This window comes from Schistocerca gregaria, chromosome 8 (assembly GCF_023897955.1).
Source record: "Schistocerca gregaria isolate iqSchGreg1 chromosome 8, iqSchGreg1.2, whole genome shotgun sequence".
NCBI lineage: Eukaryota > Metazoa > Arthropoda > Insecta > Orthoptera > Acrididae > Schistocerca > Schistocerca gregaria.
Window position 1 is genome coordinate 147,535,797 of NC_064927.1, and position 22,609 is coordinate 147,558,405.

The 22,609-nt window shown below is 42.2% G+C and overlaps 1 protein-coding gene across 3 annotated transcripts in view; it reads right to left on the reverse strand.

Annotated features, from left to right (window-relative positions):
• LOC126283955 (protein still life, isoform SIF type 1) overlaps window positions 1-22,609 on the reverse strand; it is a 1,235,171-nt gene that overhangs the window by 1,155,222 nt on the left and 57,340 nt on the right. For all 3 annotated transcript variants that reach the window (XM_049982390.1, XM_049982392.1, XM_049982391.1), the window contains one exon: window positions 7,295-7,411. In XM_049982390.1, coding sequence (XP_049838347.1) covers window positions 7,295-7,411 — 117 coding nt within the window. The remainder of the gene's footprint in view (window positions 1-7,294; window positions 7,412-22,609) is intronic.

Sequence of the window (22,609 nt, forward strand, 5' to 3'; positions counted from 1 at the left end):
CTTTCGTCCAAGATCTAATCACTGGCGGAGAAAGATTGAAAATTCAACACCCTGAATGAAAGTGTGACACAAATTAGCTATTAGGTTTCACACTAATACAAGAAGAAGTGAATATCGGTGCCTATATGAGACATTGTGCATTAGAAACAGTTCTGTTTCGGACATGTAACTAGATGTGGTAATTGCTTTTCTTCCTGCAGGTAGCTACAGTCATGCAAAATTCCTGAAACGGCAGATTTTTCTCCGTCAGCTAATTATTTTTTTCCATTATTGGCCAGTTTTAGCTATCACGCGTTTTTAAAGAGGTAGATGCAAAGAATAGAAATTATTTACATCCAAGATTGACAAAGAACGGTAAAAATGGCAAAATTACAAGAATGACAATTACACCAGGGATGCGAGTCAGCCAATAAGTTATTCAGATTGTGCTGATGCGTATGAAGTAAGTTTCTAGCGCAAATTTTTCAAGTTAAAAATGTGTTTCACTTGATTATGACAGTGGGTGACTTACCTCATTGTTTCTTCTCAACCTTCATGTACATACGACGTTCTGCAAGGTACCGGATAAAGTTAACGGTAAACAATCGCTACTAGGTCTTTTTCTAGGATACCAATATGCGATTCCTACATTATTCTGAACCTTCACTGGAATGGTGTATCACGCTTCACAGGAGCTTTTTGTAGCAGTGTAGAGAATATGAATGAGATACCTCCTTATGGTTGGGAAAAAAGCTTAGTACCGCAGTAGTAAGACACCTGACTCGTATTACCGAGGACAGCTGTTCGATTTCCCAACCAGATTTAAGTTTTACATGATTTAAGAAAATCAGTCTACGCGAACGCCGGGATGGTTCCTTAGAAATTCCACACCCGATTTCTTTCCCCTTCCTTTCCAAATCGTCAGCGAAGGGACGCTGAACCCTAACAATCTTCCTTCAATGTATGAGGTGTGTTCACAAAATGAAAGGGAAATATTATTTTCTGTACCCGTGCTACCCCCTTCGGAATGGTTAGCATGAGATATTATACACTTATCACATCGCTTCTTCCAATTCCTGCAATTCTTCTGGAACTCGATGTTAGGGATAACACTTGGCTCTTTCAGAAATTCATTTTGAATATCATCTATATTTCCAAAATAACGGCCTTTTAAGATTTCTTTATTTTTAGGAATAGACAATGTCACGTGGTGACCATCTCTGGTGAATATGGAAGCTGGGGTATCTCTACATTATTATTTTTGGGGAAAAATTTACGAAATGTGGATAGGTTCATTTCCATAGTGGAAGAGCCTTGAAATGTTTCGCTAGAAACCAGCGTGCTCGTTTCTTTTTTTTTTTTTTTTCCTTACTGCTTCACGCAAAAGGCGTTGAACCTGTAAGTAGTACTCCTTATTAACCATTTGACCTTTTGGTAGAAATTCATTCATCACTAAGCTGGAATCGAAGAAAACAGTGCGCACAACCTTCACATGTCTCCGCTCTTGTCGAGATTTATTAGGTCACGGCGTTCTGATATGATTGAGCCTTAATTTCGACGTCATATTCGTAAACCGACGTTTCAGCATTTATGATGACACGTTTCAGTAGCCTGCTTACATGTCAGCATCAAGAGAGCTTCTCCCGTCGTTATTCAGGACGTGCAGAGCGCTCGTCATCTTCTTTACCTTCTACGACATTTTGCGAGATGCTTGTGCCACTCTTAAATCTTGTTTCGCTTACACCAGACACATCAAAAGCAATATTTCTCATCACTAAGACCCTGCCGCACTCTATTCCGTTGCTTTAGCAATATATGATAAAAATTCTTTGATCCATTTTTATACTGAGCACACGGATATCCGAGCACGTTAGCACACCGCTTCCGGGATTCGGGGAGTGGCACCGGCCCCGGATCGAATGCACCCGGCGGCCAGTTTCCTGCATCAGAGAAGGAGAATCCACGTCAATTATACACTTCGAAAAAACTTCCAATACGTTCTCATACTTTCGCATGGGACAACACTATACGCAGATATATGGATCACACAAATTTCTTCTTAGGGGGAAGGGGTGGTGGCAGTAATAGGATCCGGCTACACTATACCACTTCTTTTTTTGTGTGTTTTGTCCTGATTCTGTGTAGGATGGGCATGTTCGTTATCGTATTTGGCATGGCTAGTTAAAGGAGTTGCCGGATGCCCTTTCTGTCGCCACCCCATCTCGCCCATGGACGGAATATGAGTGCTCCAACTGTCTGCGTGTGCACGGGGGCGAGTTTCTAGATCTGTGCGTATCGTGTAAGCGAGACGGGACTTCAGTACCTCCCCGGTAATAACCTAGTGGGATGTGGCGAACCGTGTAGAAACCACATCCAGGTTGACCTTCAGACCGATCCTCGTCGTTAACCCGATGGGCCGATTCGATCAGGGACTGGCGTACCTGCCCGTTCCGAAGCGTCGGTTTAACACGCACGGCTATTCGGGTTGGTTGCCTACCGTCTACCAGTAACACTGCCAAATCCTGCTTGACATGTCGACCCTGCGACGATACGGGAGAAGGCCAGAAAGAGTCTACCAAAATACCTGTAACCTTTTTGACAGCTGACAAAAGAATAAGTAACGGATATGGTTAACGTTGTACGTATATATTTACGTATTTATTTGTTTAACCTGATCTGATTAGGGCCATGAGGCCCTCTGTTACATCGGACCAGTGTTTCACCCATACAGTACCTCTTTCACATCATAGCTACTTAAGAAATAACAATTTTAATATGACAAATAGAATTAAAATGATTTGAGTGTCTGAAATGGCAGTGTGAGTAAATAGTAGTATGAACTAATAAACTCATACTGGCAGTACTTTTACTACTACAGCTGATACCACAATTGTAATAGTAATAATAACAATAGTAATAATAACAATAATAGGGACAAATATAAAATAGTTTATTGGTGTACAAAATCGATGTTTCTGATATAACGAGTTCTGGGAAAAGGAAATTTAACGGGACGGCATCGGCTAAGAATACTGGTAAATGAGGAAGTTCTGTTTGGAAAGAAGTTCGTACAAGGGTAGCGAGTGCCACGGGGACGCCTTGGTAGATACGTCATCAACTGTCTTCTGAAGCTGCAGATGTTATTCAGTTCTCTACTATAATGCGGGAGGTTATTCCAGAGTCGGGTTCCTGCTGTTGAGAAGGACTTGGAGGAAGTGATTGAACTATGGAATGGGGCAGAGAAGATTCGATCAAAGAGCCGAACATCACAGATATAACGAACTCGACAGTCATAACCACTTCAAGGCGCAGAAAGCGTTTCTGAGAAACGCCTTGCACGATAACATCACGGTAGTCAATAACTGGAAGCGTGTGTTTGTACAAGTTTCTTTTTCACGTCAAAAGGAAAGAGGCTTTCGTATTTTTGTAGGGCATGTAGAGATGCTGAGGCCTACTTGCAAACTGCAGTTACGTGCTCATTGCAGTGTAGATTTTCGTCTATTATTACACCTAGATTCTTTGCGAAAAAGAGACGTTTATATTTATCTCATTTATGGCCAAAGATGGTACGATTCCCGTTATTTAGGACTAATGAGCCTAGAATGACCAATCAGGTTCCGTTTGGGTTTTGGATGGGTTGAGGTTTAACCATATATGCTGAACACATTTCGATAGTGCACACAGGTCAATATCGAGATTTTCGATAGATGTCTTGAAGTTCATTGGTTTCGCACTTGCGAGAGGAGGCCACGCCGCTGGAATCGAAGATTTACATCAGTCTCTGTACGCGTTTAGTATACCAGTGAAACAGCATGATCTGCAAGTAGTAAGGTGAACTATTCTCGCAATTCCGAGAAAATCGGAAGGGAAGTTTTACGCGTCTATTATGTGGGTCATATATCTGTGCGTAAGTGCCGGCCGTTAGAGATCATGGTGGCTGAGTGAAAGCCGGCACGGTAGCTCAGCGTGTTCGGTCAGAGAGCTGCATGCTCTCTGTGGTAAAAAACTGAGTGAAGGGATCAACAACGAACTTCAACGGATGTCATGTAACGACCGCTACGACCAGTAACAATGAACAATAACGAACAAAATTGCAAAAAAAAGTGCATGGCGTACGATGATGATGATGATTGGTTTGTGGGGCGCTCAACTGTGGGATTATCAGCGCACGTACAATTTCCCAAACTTTGCTCAGTTCAAACTCGCTACATTCATGAATGATGATGAAATCATTAGGACAACACAAACACCCAGTCATCTCGAGGCAGGTGAAAATCCCCGTCCTCTCAGGCAATCGAACACGGGACCTCGTGCTCGGGAAACGAGAACGCTACCGCGAAAACGACGAGCTAAGGACTTGGCGTTTGAGATTCGTAAGACGAACGTGGATAAGGCGGCGATTTGGCACCCGCTCGAATTTAACCATTAATCTACTTTTTCATCACTGGTCATATAATTTACTTTATATGACATTTGAGAGATAATGTAACTAAAAAAGGAATACTTTTATTTGCATGAAGTTACAGTTTGTCTTCCGTATCTGTATGACAAATACCATCCTGCAACGTGTAACGTCGAGAGCACATCCGAAGAGTAATTTCCCATTACTCTTGTGGTCCGGTACATTGCATCTTTGTATATTACTGATTGTGAATAACGTCATTCGTACCATTATTTATCGAAGTTTAATATGGACTATCCACGCCTGTTCCTCGTTCTTGAAACTTTAATTACAGTCAAATAACTTATGAAATTCACTACAAGTTCATGAAAACGCACGTGGTCTTTTTCATTATATTACCTCTCAAACGTAATATAACTTAAATAATGTGACCAGTGATGAAAAAAATTTGCGTTGAAAAGTGAATGATAACGGGGTTCAAATTATCGCCTCGGCCATGATGCACTTTGGCAACGGCCTTGTCGCAGTGGATACACCAGTTCCCTTCAGATCACCGAAGTAAAGCGCTGTCAGGTGTTGCCGGCACTTGGATGGGTAACCATCCGGGCCGCCATGCACTGTTGCCATTTTTCGGGGTGCACTCAGCCTCGTGATGCCAACTGAGGAGCTACTCGACCGAATAGTAGCGGCCCCGGTCACAGAAAACCATCGTAACGACCGGAAGAGCGGTGTACTGACCACACACCCCTACTATCTGCAGCCTCAGCTGAGGATGACGCGGCGGTCGGGCGGTCCCGATGGGCCACTTAAGGCCTGAAGACGGAGAGCTACGATGCACTTGCTACGCTCGAAAAAATAACCGCTTGATCACAATAACTTTCAGGGTATGCAGACACAATAGCGGCTTTTTTTAGAAATCATATATAACCGCTCACTTGACGAATGGTCTGTTCCTAAAGACTGGAAAGTAGCACAGCTCACACCAATATTTAAGAAACGAAATAGGAGTAATCTATTGAATTACAGAACCACATCACTGACCTCAATTTGCAGTAGGATTTTGGAGCATATATTGTACGCGAACATTATGAATCACCTAGAAGAAAATGACTTATTGATACATAACCAACACGGATTCAGAAAATATCGTTGTGCAACGCAGCTAGCTCTTTGTTCCCATTAAGTAGTGAGTGCTGTCGACAAGGGATCTCAGATCGATTCCATATTCCTAGATTTCCAGAAGGCTTTTCAAATCGTTCCTCACAAGCGACTGTTAATCAAATTCCATGCATATAGAGTATCGTCTCAGTTGTGTGACTGGATTCGTGATTTCCTCTCCGAAAGGTCACAGTTCGTAGTGATAGACGGTAAATCATCGAGTAGAAGTGATATCTGGCGTTCCTCAAGGTAGTGTCATAGGCCCTCTGCTGTTCCTGATTTACATAAATGAACTAGGTGATAATCTTAGCAGCCCCCTCAGGTTGTTTGCAGATCAGTTCCAATTAAAAATGGTCTAGAAAGAATTTCTGTATGATGCGAAAGGTGGAAATTGGCGCTAAACAAAGAAAAGTGTGAGGTCATCCACATGGGTACTAAAAGAAACCCGATAAATTTTGGGTTTACGATAAATCGCACAAATCTAAGGGCTGTCAATTCGATTAAATACCTAGGAATTACAATTACGAGCAACTTAAATTGGAAAGACCACACAGATAATATTGTGGGGAAGGCAAAACAAAGACTGCGCTCTGTTGGCAGAACACTTGGAAGATGCGACAAACCCACTAAAGGGACAGCCTACATTACACTTGTCCGTCCTCTGCTGGAATACTGCTTCGCGGTGTGGGATTCTTACCAGGTAGAATTGAGGGAGGACATCGAGAAAGTCCAAAGAATGGCAGCTCGTTTCGTGTTATCGCGCCATAGGAGTGGCAGTGTCACTGATATGATACGTGAGTTGGGGTTGGCACTCACTGAACAAAGGCGGTTTTCTTTGCGGCTAGATCTGTTTATGAAATTTCTCTTCCGAATACGAAAATATTTTGTTGACACCCACCTACGTAGGGAGAAATGATCATCATAATAAAATAAGAGAAATCAGAGCTCGAACGGAAAGATTTAGGTGTTTCTTTTTCCCACGCACTATTTGAGAGTGGAATGATAGAGAAGTAGTATGAAAATGGTTCGATGTACCCTGTGCCAGGCACTTAAGTGTGAATTGCAGAGTAACCATGTAGATGTTGACGTAGATGCAGATGCAGAGGTATTGCTACTGTACCTACGCACAGGTACGTCACTTACATCACAGACGCGCTAAACTTCTCTTGCCATTTTCTCGGAATTGCCAGAGTAGTGCACCTTGCTGCTTGCACATTATATTGTTTCAATGTCCCACTAAAGGTGTACAAAATTTAAAATAAATCCGTGACTCGAACATCGTGGCCTCCCCTTTTAAATATAACTGGAGGTCATCATCGTACATGTGGTATTTTCAGCAGGACTCACCACTGACATACAATGAAAACAGTACAGGACCTAATACCAAGCATGGGCGGCGGCTGACAGCACCTGCCTCTACTGTGACGTTATGGTGCTGGTCAAGAGGTACTGATGGCGAGACGTCACGTATGGTTGATCTTGCTGACGAACGCAACAAAGAAAGAATCGTGCAAATCAGACTAACTACAATTCACGAAAATACAAAATTTCCTGTTAATTTTTGAACACATCTCGTACTGTAGGTGGCAACCTCGTCGGTAAATGTTGAAGTGCGTGCGAGCCCAGCAAGGATTAATATTTGGCCGCATGCGCCTGGTAGCGCCGAAGCAGTGAAGGACGCAGAGGAGAAGGGGCCGCCCAGGGACAGGTAGGGGCAGAGTGGTGGGTGGCAGTGGGTGGGTGTCCCTCTCGTACCTGGAGTTGTGGTCGCTGAGGTAGCCGGCGTCTCGGTCGCGCTCCCTCTCGCGCTCGCGCTCGCGAAGCAGCTCGTTGCGGTCGCTGTAGTAGCCCTCGCGGTCTCTGTCCCGGTACCTGCAACAACAACACCACCGCGCGGAGTACAGTCAGTGCCTGTGGCATCTGCACGATGGCTAAGCTGTGCGGGCGCCCTCCAAGCTCCTGAGGGCCACAAGACATTCTGTAATTAGGCGTAATTACACAGTGGGATAATCAGTGAGGATGGCCGTCACAGCAGCAGTCTTGGGATGGGAAAGGCCGACCCATTAAAACTGATGCATATACACTCCTGGAAATTGAAATAAGAACACCGTGAATTCATTGTCCCAGGAAGGGGAATCTTTATTGACACATTCCTGGGGTCAGATACATCACGTGACAGAACCACAGGCACATAGACACAGGCAACAGAGCATGCACAATGTCGGCACTAGTACAGTGTATATCCACCTTTCGCAGCAATGCAGGCTGCTATTCTCCCATGGAGACGATCGTAGAGATGCTGGATGTAGTCCTGTGGAACGGCTTGCCATGCCATTTCCACCTGGCGCCTCAGTTGGACCAGCGTTCGTGCTGGACGTGCAGACCGCGTGAGACGACGCTTCATCCAGTCCCAAACATGCACAATGGGGGACAGATCCGGAGATCTTCCAGGTCAGGGTAGTTGACTTACACCTTCTAGAGCACGTTGGGTGGCACGGGATACATGCGGACGTGCATTGTCCTGTTGGAACAGCAAGTTCCCTTGCCGGTCTAGGAATGGTAGAACGATGGGTTCGATGACAGTTTGGATGTACCGTGCACTGTTCAGTGTCCCCTCGACGATCACCAGAGGTGTACGGCCAGTGTAGGAGATCGCTCCCCACACCATGATGCCGGATGTTGGCCCTGTGTGCCTCGGTCGTATGCAGTCCTGATTGTGGCGCTCACCTGTACGGCGCCAAACACGCATACGACCATCATTGGCACCAAGGCAGAAGCGAATCTCATCGCTGAAGACGACACGTCTCCATTCGTCCCTCCATTCACGCCTGTCGCGACACCACTGGAGGCGGGCTGCGCGATGTTGGGGCGTGAGCGGAAGACGGCCTAACGGTGTGCGGGACCGTAGCCCAGCTTCATGGAGACGGTTGCGAATGGTCCTCGCCGATACCCCAGGAGCAACAGTGTCCCTAATTTGCTGGGAAGTGGCGGTGCGGTCCCCTATGGCACTGCGTAGGATCCTACGGTCTTGGCGTGCATCCGTGCGTCGCTGCGGTCCGGTCCCAGGTCGACGGGCACGTGCACCTTCCGCCGACCACTGGCGACAACATCGATGTACTGTGGAGACCTCACGCCCCACGTGTTGAGCAATTCGGCGGTACGTCCACCCGGCCTCCCGCATGCCCACTATACGCCCTCGCTCAAAGTCCGTCAACTGCACATACGGTTCACGTCCACGCTGTCGCGGCATGCTACCAGTGTTAAAGACTGCGATGGAGCTCCGTATGCCACGGCAAACTGGCTGACCCTGACGGCGGCGGTGCACAAATGTCCGCTGTGCCGTGCGTGTGATCATTGCTTGTACAGCCCTCTCGCAGTGTCCGGTGCAAATATGGTGGGTCTGACACACCGGTGTCAATGTGTTCTTTTTTCCATTTCCAGGAGTGTATTTCACTTCTGAATAACCAGTATTGTTCGGTATTTGGTCTCAGTTATAAGAAGTATTTTTATCTTTTACTAATAATCGACTACATACTGATATATTAATTTACCACGCCAGTGGAGTTAAAATTTTCGGTTATTGAATAAAACTTTTTTTTTTCTTTCTAGGAAGTTCTGAAAGGTTCGTATCGTCTGTGAATAGCAGTTTCTAATGAAAGGAGTCCTCTTACAGATCAACAAATTGCAGCGAGATATTTGTGAACAATTTAGGGAATAAATATCTGCCAATACATTAATTCAGTACTGAAATATTAATTTTAATTTATTATGTAACTGTTTCTGGTGAGTGTTGTAGTTTGCTTATTAACTAACTTATTCATCTGAACTTTTGAAAGAGCATGTTTTATTGTGTCAGCAAAAACTCAGTTGCACTGAGATTCCCACAAAAAGCATATACTAAAACACAGGTTTTTCATTTCAAATAATTAAAGAAAATGTGTGCTCCAAATTTTACACAAAAGCCTGAAATAACACAAGAAAACTGAAATTATGACAACAGTAATTATGTAAAAACTTAACAATTCATTCGTAGATTGCAATAAGAATAGAAAATAGCTTGTCTGCTGCCTTTGTCTGCACAAAAGACGAAAAATAGAGATCTCTGACTTCAGTGTTCACCCTTTAGGACACACTATTCTTATGATTTTCGAACAGAGATTTAAGAAATTAGAAGCTGTAGGAGAATACTGCTGAGTATTTTGTAGTGCTGGACCCCTCTTTACTTCTCGAGAAAAGCAGAAAACGGTGGATTCACTAATTCTTTTTATTTATGTATTTTATTTGAGATTTTGAGTTCATGCACCATGATACGTACGGTACAAAAGTGTCACAGACTCTTAGTATTTCTCAATCTTTGTTCGATCTCTAGGTTTACTGCAGAAATAATAGCAATAAATAAAGCGAAAATTGGTTATTTCGGAAACCGGTTATGTTGAGCAGTTTTAACACTCACTTAAACTGGATATGGAAAATCGGTATAAACAAAAAGCGGTTGTTTCAGCGACAGCCGCCATCCTTAAAGCGATCACCTACCTTCCCTTACTTCCACAACAGCTACCCGATCCCCTAGTTGCAGTTTCTGGTTTCCTGTGTAACAACTACAAAGCGACAAAGGGATACAAAAATTTTATATTCAGCTCCTGACCGAATTTAAAAATGCCGTCACGATCTAATCATTAACTGGTATAACCTTACGTCAAGGGTTTAACACGTTAACTAAAGTATGAAAATTAAAATCTCTGTACACAGAGTGATTCTGAGATGATGTTAAATATTTTCACGGTTGATGGAGAAAGCTAAATGTATCAATTTGAGGTAAGGGAACATCGTCTGAACGCTACTAAGTCGGAAGTTATAAGCGTAAATCCTTCTGATACCGCTGACAGTGGAATACACGTACCAGTACTGTTGCTGCTTTGGTTGCATGGTAAGCAACTCCTAGGAGAATTTAGGTGTACAGGTTGGGATAATAACTCAGCTAATCCACTGTAGATGGCATACTGTGTACTGACATGAGCAATCCTGGTGTAAAATGTCTGTACTGTAGTAGACTGCAGTTCTGTGTCTACAAGTTTAAGTACTAACGTCGATCAGCCCTAACCAAATGGAATAGTACCTGATGACGTAACTTGTAGACTCTTTTCGAGCACGGGGGAGCAAATTAAAACAGCAGAGAAGCGGAAAGTTTGTACAGAGCCAAGTATCCCAGTATAGGACACCCGGTTGACGCCATGTTTCACAGATTAAGCCACAGGTCAGTTGGTACCAACGACTGAGGTAGACGACGAACTACACGGACATCCGATTTACAAGATGCAGTGCTCGATCGAGTGGATCAGGCACTTACAATCAGCATTCTATCAGTTGCAGGGAAATGTGGCTACACACCTACCATCCATGCTTTGATTCCTACCGACTTAGCACCTCGCGTCGTGTTCAGCCAACGGTTCTTGCAGCGCCTCGCTTTCACGTGTGTGTACTTTTCATGGATGAAACCTTGGTTCAACAGAGTCACAACAGTGACGTTTATGCCGATGACAGTGCAGTTGAGAAGACCTATCAATGCAGATTATCAAAGAGTGATCAGGCATAGTCAATGATTACGTACTAGACCCACTCCTTCTTCCTCTCCACTTAAACGCAGCACTGCATACAGTATTGATCAAGAGACATAAGCGCCAGTTTGCTGAAACATGTCCCACTTGTTTTCCGTCAGCAGATGTGGTTCCAGTATACTGATGCCCCAAATGACTGTGGACTGAGGGTCCCGGAACACTTTGATCAGACATTCTCTGAGAGGGGAATAGGCAGCAGAGGTCATGTTTCGTGACCAGCAAGGCCAGCCGATATCACGCCATTTCATTTGTTTTCGTGGTGACAAATGAAAGTTCTTGTGTACGAGACGCCTGTCGCCACTGAAGACCATCCCTTCCAACATTTCTCGCTACCTGGGATACTGTTCAGACATCAGGGATATCAGAAGTGCTATGACAAAACTTTGTGCGCCGTTGCCATGCCTGCATTGATGGTGGGGCACAGTATTTTGAACAATCGTTATAAATATAGCTGCTTGTGAAAATTGTACAGATAATGGAGTTCATTATTGCTCTACCGTAAACTTACGACTTTCGATCTCTCTGACATCAATTTACGTGCGCCGTTACTAGTCCGTCAAATGGGGAAATTATGTAAGGGTGTTGGGGAGTAATCATCATTTAACAGTTCCAGTTTCCGGGGTATTGATGGTGTTGGGGAGTATTCAGCGTGAAATCTGTACATCGTAATCAGGGTTTAGAAGTTGGAGCCATTAGCTTGAGCACTGCGCGAGGCTAAGGCGAGTTTCGCTTATAATTTTACACTAGTGTCCCTTACCTGAAATCGACACATTTACCATTCTCCATCATACCTGAATGTTGGCAACATCATCAATGAATCATCCCGTGTGTCTTGAGGCAGCGAAACTCAAATCGCGCATATTATCGAGACTGTAGGGGACATAGCGACTTCAGACAAGTTTTACAAATAATTTCAAATCTTTACGAACCATTTTATCGGGCACCCCTCCTCCCCCCCTCCCCCCCCCCCCCCCCCACACACACACACGTGAGTATGAATGGAAAAAAGTTTATCGCTTGCTACATTTTCATTGTTCATGCACTAAAACCGCAGAATTAGGCATGACAATGGAATTTAATGCTTCTTTGTTACAGACACTATTCGTCACACATTTTGCAGACATTGCCACGTATACCACTTAATGTATATGCAAAAATCTACCATCATCCGACAGAAAGTTCTCAAGATATGACGACATAAGCACTTAAATACGTGAGAACTATCTATTATTAAAGCGGAGCGCAAATTACACGGACTACACTCATGCAGGCATAGATATCTAGAGTCACATAATGAGAGCAGTTATCGGTTTCTAACGAACTTTAAACATCAATCATTTTACAATCTTTTTCTCCTTTACTGGCCAAAAGTTAATTAAAGGAAAACAGTTTGTCATTCACTAAACATTCGTTGCTCAGGCGGTAAAAGTTAGCATCAAGTATGACATTGTAATTTATTTTTTATCTATCACTTATTCTATTAAGTGCCCATTTTCCAGACAATATGCAAATATACTAATCAATTTACATCCAAAATTACATCATTCTACGACGACACATAATTTAGGCCAAGCAGGCCAGGGTCGCCAAGCGGTTCTAGGCATTCAGTCCGGAACCGCACGACTGCTACGTTCGCAGGTTCGAATCCTGCCTCGGGCATGGATGTGTGCGATGTCCTTAGGTTAGCTAGGTTTAAGTAGTAGTAAGTTCTAGGGGCCTTATGACCTCAGATGTTAAGTCCCATAGTGCTCAGAGCCATTTGAACCATTTTAGTTTAGGGCAAAAGCTAATTTTTCAGAGAAAAGTATGTAGTTTTCACTATCGGTTGTGTCAATGTTAAGGAGTTACAAAAACCATAATAGCCAACGATACAAACTTATAAAAATGACTTTGCTTTTGAAACTTACTTTTGCTGCGATAAAGCCTAAAATAAACGATTCGGTACTATGCACTACTTGTCAAAATTGCCGGGATGTGGTTCTAAATGGGGTGTCTGATCACCAAGGACAGGAATACGTGCTTTGCAACTGCTGCCATGCTGGCCACAAAGCAGGTAACGAGTTCTTGCGATGCTGCGTTCCCTTCCTCAACCAACTCTGTTGACAGCGGATGGCTAGTCGTTGGCGCACTTTTTTTTCTGTTTTAAGTCATCAGTTTTCTGACTGGTTTGATGTGGGCCGCCAAGAATTCCTCACCTGTCCCAACCTCTTCATCTCAGGGTAGCACTTGAAACGCACGTCTATCATATGACACACGTACTATCACTATGCCATGTATGACACACCAGACGTGTTTCGGTTGACTTGTCACCTTGTCATCACACTTTTGCGGTTCTCATTTGAAAGCCAGTTTCTTTCGGCTGCTAATAGAGAAGTTGTGTAGAATCAACTTTCATTATAGGTCCCTTTCTTACACCTCGTTATTGCAAACGGACATTACACCACGACACAAACACAAATTTGAATGAAGCGAACAGCGGAAAAAAAGATTGGCACGAAGGAACTTTCAACAAATGGCTCTGAGCACAATGGGACTCAACATCTGAGGTCATCAGTCCCCTAGAAGTTAGAACTAGTTAAACCTAACTAACCTAAGGACATCACACACATCCATGCCCGAGGCAGGATTCGAACCTGCGACCATAGTGGTCGCGCGGTTCCAGACTGTAGCGTCTAGAACCGCTCGGCCACTCTGGCCGGCCGAACTTTCAACATATCTCGCCCACTTTGCACAGTCCAACACCGTGACCACGGTGCCGTGTCTGTTGTCGCTCGATGTTGTACTTGTTAATCTTGGACCGTTTACTATTTTTATTTCGCTTCTTTTTGACAGTTCAGTACATCTTCTTGCTGTTTTCACGCTTGAACTGTGTTCAGGTTTTGACGGGCTGTCCACTGGGCCCTTTTACCACAAAATACCAGGGGGGAGGGGGGGGGGCTGGGGCGGGGGGGGGGGGGGGGGGGCGATAGGGAGTTTCCCCGTGTGAGAATCGTAAGCGCCTAAAGCACATCGCTGTCGATAGTGGGATTGTAGCATTTACTGTTATTTCTGAAATCCGTTGATCTTAGCGTGAGTTGGGTTTGTATGTGGTGTCGGTGCACTTGTATACATGAACATTCACGAAAAGCTCGTTTTTCTGGTACTCACTTAAAATTGAGATGGACCACAGTGTGCGTCAGACCCTTACGGATCTCAGCGCCTCATTTGTATTCTAGATAAGTGATCGTGTAGGAAAACTACGTAATTTTAATCATTTCCACAGATGGCACTTTGTGTTTGGAGTGGTTATTTACTGTGCGAGAATCGGCGTTTGTGTGCAATATAAACATGAACTATGTTGAATCTATTTTAAATGTTAACAGAAATGTTAAGCCGTGGAGACGAGTCGTGCGTAGTGCAAGGGTCCCAAGTTCGAGTCTCGGTTCGCCATACAACTTTAATCTGCCAGGAAGTTTCGTATCAGAACACACTGCAGAGTGAAAATCTCTTTCTGAGAACAGAAAAGTAAATTACGAGGAAAAGTTAGCCGCAAAGGAACTAGGGCTTCCGAGAACCCATCCTTTGATTAAGAAATCAAATAAGCGTGACTACAAGCGAACACTTTCCACGGAAATGTACAGTTGGCCCAAGTTGTTGTAAGGCTGAAGTGTAAGAATATCTGATTTTCAACCCAGAAGTACATTCGTGAACTAATGCAACTGTTCGGGATCTTTTACATCTGCCCGAAAATATGAAAAAAACACAGGAATTCCCACTTACACAGAAATGCGAAATGGAGAGCTGTGAAACCTTACGCATTATTTCGGTATTGCCCTAAACTTTTTTAATTGTGTACAAAACAACAACATTCCACAAAAACAGTTCTTTTCTTTGTCAGATAATTTAGACGTCTTATTATTATTTTTATCATTATTATTACTGTCATTATTATTGGCAGTGGCTGCAGTTGTATAAACTTATTGATAAGCAAAATTGTTACACAACAGATTCTGTTAATTTCACACACTCAAATTTTTCTGAATTTAAACATTTGTAAATACCCAGATTGTATACTCGCGAACCGCCAGTGCAAATAGGTCTAACAAAGGATATGGTTCAGAGCCCTGAGCGCTATGGGACTTAACTGCTGTGGTCATCAGTCCCCTAGAACATAGAACTACTAAAACCTAACTAACCTAAGGACATCACACACACCCATGCCCGAGGCAGGATTCGAACTTGCGACCGTAGCAGTCCCGCGGTTCCGGACTACGCGCCTAGAATCACTAGACCACCGCGGCCGGCTAACAAAGGATATTCGGCGTAGATAAAATAGGCATTTTACCAATGACTTACGTTTAAACATTTTTATCAAATGGTGTACAGCGTCACGGATATTTGGCAACACACAGGTTACATGCCTGCAGGCTGCTTTCGTCTGCTTGCCCATAGCAGAAGACCGTATCTGCTATCTCGTGTGCTAAATATGGTCTTCGGTTCGAAACTGTAGACAGTGCCCGACATGGAAACAAATTACAGTAATGTGTTGCTGTGTCACAACAGAGAATGCGCCATATGAACACTACGGGTACACCACATGAAAATAATGTGCTTCACAAATACACTACATACCGAAGTATGCTGTGGAATAATTTACCTGTTCTTGTGTTGGGTGCGTGCTTGATACCAATGCAGACACGTTGTACTGCAGAAAAGTCTAGTATGTACTTTGTTTCCGAATGTATTTTGTGTCAAAGTGCTTGGGTGTGCAAGATATTCTCCTTGTACAGATGCAGGCCATTAATTCGACGGTGTAAGGTTTAGGATCAATGATGATAAGAACTTTTTTGTCTTCTCTTGATGTAAACTCCATCCTCTGTAAATACTGGAACCTCCTTTGTGGACATCCAGTATGTGTATATTGCTATTCCTATTGCGTGTATCACATTAAGCGTAACTAAGCTTCTTACACTAAGATTTTGTTTTAACTCTTTAAGACGTGTCTACACATAAGTATCGATCTTAACAGTTGGCATCTTTCTCCTACCACAACTCATCTCTCGTTGTCTTGTGGCTCAATTTTTTATGAATATTTTTATATATCATCCGAACCCTTGTTTTAGTTGTATTTTTATCTTATGTCTGTTTATTCTGATGTACTCTGTCACGTTGGGTGTGAGTTCAGTTACTTATAGAACCCTCAATGGACTTATCTTTATTTTGTACCTGAGCCTCATAGCACCTGTACTGTCCAGCACCTCCTGTTGTTCGCTGTTGGTGGTACCTGAAGATGAAGTTTTAAACTTCGAAAGCGGTCGTCCAATACATTAAGAAATTACTGGCACAGAAGACGATTTATTTGTTCTATAAATTTGTTCCTCTATTTCTGATGTTCGTCTGATCAAATATTTTTTATACAAAGAAGGGCAGAATGATTGGTCACAGGTTTGTTTAACTCTCCCGATATCCTTGTGGAATGATGAAAAATATCAACTTGCAGGCACTAGCAGGTAGACGCCAACTCTTCCTCCGAAACTTGATTACAAAGTTTCAAGAGCTTGTAATATGTGAGGAATCCAGCAATAAAACACAGCCTCCTCCTTATCGCTACCGTAGGGAACGCGAAGACAATACAAAAATACGTACAGTAGCCATTCTTTCCGCTCGCTATAGACGAATGGAACGGGAACAAACCCTGACACGTGACAAATTCAGAAGTAAAATCCCTTCATCATTTCCCGTCACAGCATGATTTTTAGAACACAAACAGTAACTGTTCGGTTTGTGGGGCGCTCAACTGCGCGGTCATCAGCCCCGTACAAAGTCCCAATTTTTCACGCAGTCCAATTTTTACACAGTCCAGTCTAGCCACTATCTCAAATGATGATGATATGATGATGACAACACACACACCTAGTCCCTGAGCAGAGAAAATCCTAAACACCGCAAACGAACCCCGGACCCCGTGACCCAGAGGCAGCAACGCTAGCCACTAGACCAAGAGCTGCACACAACAGTAACCATGATGAGCAACGGCCACGACTGCTGCTTGATGCACTTCCACTACGTCACATGATCGACCAACCCTTACTAGACAATTACTACACAAGATACACCACTGCTAAAGGTTTTAAGACACTCGTACTTCGACCACGAATATATAATGTGCCACTGGCGGAATGGTCAATATTCAGGGATATGACAGGAGCGATCATTCGAATTAAAATTTCCCGTAAACATAGGCTCTACAATGAGTACCTCAAGAACTAAGAACATTTTTTCACCTTCCCTACCGTGAAACACATCTCTACTACTGAACGTAGCTCTGAAGGTATCCGTTTTAGAGTCCATGCTTACTAGACCATCTTTTCTTGTTGCGGTTCATACTACTTCCTCCCAAAATATGGAAATAATAGAGCTTGGAGAACAGATTTGTTTCACAGCATCGAAGATGAAGTAGCGCTCATAGCTCTTAAGGAATGCAGTTTGGAACCCATGTTTGCTAGACTTTCTTCCTCCGAATGATCGTACCTCCGCCACACACCGTTGGGTGGCTTGCGGAGTATAAATGTAGATGTAGATGTAAATCCCAAAACATTCACCATTCCTCCAGGTATACCCTGTATACATCTATTAAAAGATACGCTTAACAACCAGGTATCCGTATCCAATCCTCAAGTTGGAAAGACATCTTAATGATGTGGAGCCGCCACAAAAACCTGCTGCCAGTTTGTATATGTCCAGTTTTCGGAAATTATCGATGCTGATTTCGATTTTATCATCAACATATACACATCGATGGCTGATAATGATCGAAATCAAACAACTGATGTTTTTAACATCAATGCTAATGATGAATGTTTAATTTATTATAATTCATTACACGAACGTTTCTAGGCGCTACAGTCTGGAACCGCGCGACCACTACGGTCACAGGTTCGAATCCTGCCTCGGGTATGGGTGTGTCTGATGTCCTTCGGTTAGTTAGGTTTAAATAGTTCTAAGTTGTAGGGGACTGATGACTTCAGAAGTTAAGTCTCATGGTGCTCAGAGCCATTTGAAACATTTGAGCCATTTCATTACATCAAGATCCTATAATAATTACATATTCACATTACCAGTTTCAGCAACTGATTGACGTTTCAGATAGAATTAATCCACTATCAGCTTCGTCTTGCTATATAAGAATTCCATTATGGCTAAGAAGTCTTTCGCGACGGAGTCCTTGGATTAAAAGTTCTTAGTTCACTTGCCCCACCAAATTTGGAAAAATCCGAAACTTTCGATGATTGTGTCCATCATCGTCATCAAGGAATAAGTCTGACCGTCGTGAAATTGATGTACCCCCTTCTTCTTCCCCCTTAAAAGAAGGAACTGCATCTGTTTGGCTGGATTACCTAATGATGGAGTCATGGAAATGGTGCATACTGAGGTGGCGCTCTCTACGTCCATTGATTATTTTCACGCTCTCTATCGAGTGTCACTTGGAAAGCCATCACTCGCATTTGGCAGTAAACTATGACAAGCCTTCTTCTGTACTCTTTCTTTATCAAGTGTATATTTCCGTAAATTTCTAAGTGAATAGTCTCTGTCTGTATCAAAGTTGTTGTCACATAGTTTAATTTCAACTGCTGCCTTCATGACAGTGACCCTATAGTTCGATTCATGGGCAAGGATTACCGTTTGTTCAAACCAAATTTTGTGTTTATCTAACAGGCCTGCTTGGGAGTGGGAAACTTTAAGCTAAAATTGCATGTATTTTGACAACTTTATCTGTTATCTGAGTGACATCTTGAAATGGAGGTTGATTAGAGAAGGAAGGTTATGTATTGGACGATATGAGTAGTGAAATTTTTGATAGATATATGTTATAGAAGTACAATGAGAGTAAACTGGAGTGATGTTGAAAATACTTTTGATAGGAAGTTGTACGTTTTGAGAAAGTACTCGATTGTTATGAACAGAATGTGAATATGTTGTGTTCAGAATGATTCCTTTTTCTATTTTTTACAATGACGAGCTGATACTTATACTCGTATAAGGCTAATGATGATATAAAGTATGTATTGTACTGAAGAATTATGAGGACAATGATGATGATATTTCTAGTAATATTCTTTATGATGATGATTATGTTGTTAATGAAGTCAGTTCAAGAACTCTTGTTTCAGAGTTGTGGTCATTCATATTCATTTATGTCATGTAGTGTAGATTACAGCAAGGAGTGAAATAACTTGCTGATGTTCTGATTGTGGGTCTGATGGTTAAAACAAGTAGATTTGTATTACAACTAATAATTATGTAAGTGGAAACATATTGTTGACATAAAGAAGATTAATGGAAACGGTTAAATATATAAATCTGTAGGAGAATAACACTGGTGCTGAGTACAAACGAGCTTTGACTTCTTGGAAGCACTAGTCATAAATTAAAAGCAGAAAAGGAATGGGGGAGTATTTTCTGATTTTATTTCGTATTTCTTGGGCAGCCAGACATTAAGTTCTATTTTTGTAACTTTTCTCCTGTATCTCATTACATATGAGGATTTTGATGACATTTAAATGTGGTTCAGATATTACTGTAGACTTCATACACTGAGTAATAAATTTTTTGCTGTAGGTGGTAATTGATAACATGACCATTTCGAAATTTATCAAAATATTTTTATTTAGTGCTGATTTTCTCTAGATAAAGTAATTATGAAGATAACTGTGTGAATATGCATATTGCTGTAATTAATTTTATCCACAATTTGTAGAACGATTTTTCCATGGCTACGGTCACTAATGTCATTTTATTGTATGAATGCATAGGTTTTGCTTTCTTATTTACGTCGGAAGCTGTCAATATCAACTTTCCTTATGCAGAGGTGAATGTAACTTTTTGTCACATTTTCGTCTGTATTTATTGTGCACTTATCTGGGAAGCTATGATTGTTGAAACTTTTGTATTTAATTTGGCAAATTTCTTGTTTTGAGTGGCTATATTTTTGTGAGTTAAACTTGCTCCGATAGACTGTCTCGCTGATTGGGAAGTGAGGAACAGTTTGAGTTAGATACTTACACAAGTTAACAAGAACGCGACTCTTATGAAAGTGAAGAGGCAGGTGAAACAGAAAAATAAGTTTCTAAGATGCGCCCAGATGATTACCATTTTCGCTACTGGAGAACAGTATCAGCACCAGCATAAGATCGACTCAGCAGGAGCTATTCAGCAATCGAGATGGGGCAGCATATAATAAAAGGAAGCGAGAGTGGAGTAGGACAGTCACGTGGTGTAAGTCAAGAGCACACGAGGAAGGAGTTGAAAAGTGTAATAGAAAAAGGATCAGAACTGTACCAACTCGTGTAACGGTTTTGTTATATTGCTTTACATGATTTACAATAAGAATGGTTTTTTTGTTTATGTCTGCTGAAGACTGAGATCGGAAACCAAGCTAACTGTAGAGTCTTGTCTCTATGATCGAAAATATGTGAACGAATTAGACAGAAGTTTAATTTAATTGTCAGGAAGCATCTTACCCAGTCACTGATATTGAAAACGTTCTAAATACGTGTGAGTGCATCTACCGTAAAAAAGTCTCATATTACTTTTGATTTTCGAGATAATTATTTTTGAATATCCTAATGAATCCCCAGTTTTGTTAAGTGGAATAATTAATAACAATGTACTGAATCACGATTTTCAACACTGATAGTAAATAGATAATTATATTTATTCTATCTTCAATCCCAAAGAATTTTAAGTATTATTCTGGTCGTCTGTACTATGTTACATTGTTTTTTAAGTAGGAGTATATTATTTTGTTTCGTGAATTACGACTGTGTATGTTACTGATAACAGCTGTGTTGGATACTATTTTGAGAATAAAAAGGAAATGTTTCCAGAAAAGTTCATTTTGATACGCTTTCTTAATGACAGTTGTTGAGAGAGAAATCTTAATCATCTTTGGGGTGGTGAAGGTTGGGGTTGGGGTTGAGTAGCTCGTAGAGTGTTTTTAACTCTAAATGCCAAGTATACCGTGACAACAGCAATAATTAAGGGTGCATATTCGACAACTTTTGTATACAGACACTCAAAATAATATTTTTGCGAGAAGTTTTCCCTACAGTTGGTTCAGATGGCTCTGAGCACTATGGGACTTAACTTCTAAGGTCATCAGTCCCCTAGAACTTATAGCTACTTAAACCTAACTAACCTAAGGATATCACACACATCCAAGCCCGAGGCAGGATTCGAACCGGTGACAGTAGCGGTCGCACGGTTCCAGACTGTAGCGCCTAGAACCGCTTGGCCAAACCGGACGACTTCACTTCAGTCTATTGCGTTCTTAACAGAGAGTAAATACTGCTTTTGAGAACAGTTTTTCAGAAGCTAACGATGTGGACATACCCCACAATCAGTTCAGCGTATTTTTTTTTAAACTCTGGATATGTGATTCCATGTTTGTATTGGATCTTTCATATAACTGAGCTATGAAAGTAAGTCCGTTTCTGTTCCATTCCGAAAATTATTCTTTTCCTACACTATTTTATAATATTTTTGGTTCTCTTTTTCCCCGTATCAGTGTGTTGGCCATCCTCACTGATACTAAGGGCTTTATGATTTCTATTACGTCGTTATTCTTCATGTTTTCTCCTATAATATGTATCAGCTGCATGGTAATTTTCTTGATATTAGGCATACAAGTTGTTGGAGTTCCAACTTGCAACGTCCTTTCCTACGCAAATTTCACGAGTAGACACTTCTATAGGCCGCAGAACGCCACAAACTTATGGCAACTCTACAATATCTGTGTCTGTTGGTGTCAGTAGTCCACTGACCTCGCAAAAAATGATGTTAATAAACTCTGGATGCAGCTCCAGCCGCAATGTTCTTCCTATCGTGTAGAACGTTAAGTTCCATCTAGCAGATACTAGTTGAATTTTAACCACGTTACAACCATTTTCACAGCAGCCATCAATTCGGGCAGTGTCTCTTCAATAGAATTTCCGCTATCAAGTCAGCACCTAGACTAAACGCGATGTAAGACGTTTTCCTCTATATCGAGTATCTATTCCTATAACCAACTGTGATGAAATCTTTATCTGACTAGTTAAGGAATTCGTCTATACGACGGTAAAAATTTTAAGCGCTTTTAACAAGAAGCTTGGCCAACGCCAAAGGTCGGAGCGTCATGCTGTGACGGGGACGTGGCTGTCTGTTGGGTACTGATTCCTGCTCAGCGGCGCAGAACGCGGTTGCATCCCACATGAAAGGGCACAAGTTTACTGCCACCTTACTGCTATGTATAACATTTCGTTAGGAGGATTACCAGTAATCAATGCTCTGGCGCTTACGAAACGTACGCTTACTGATGGCAGCTTCTACAGTGTTTTGAAATGGGGTGCACCTGATGTGTCTCCATGTCAGGACAACAAACACTAGTGCCTTCATTGTTCACCTGTAATGATTACTGAATCCAGTTACACGTGTT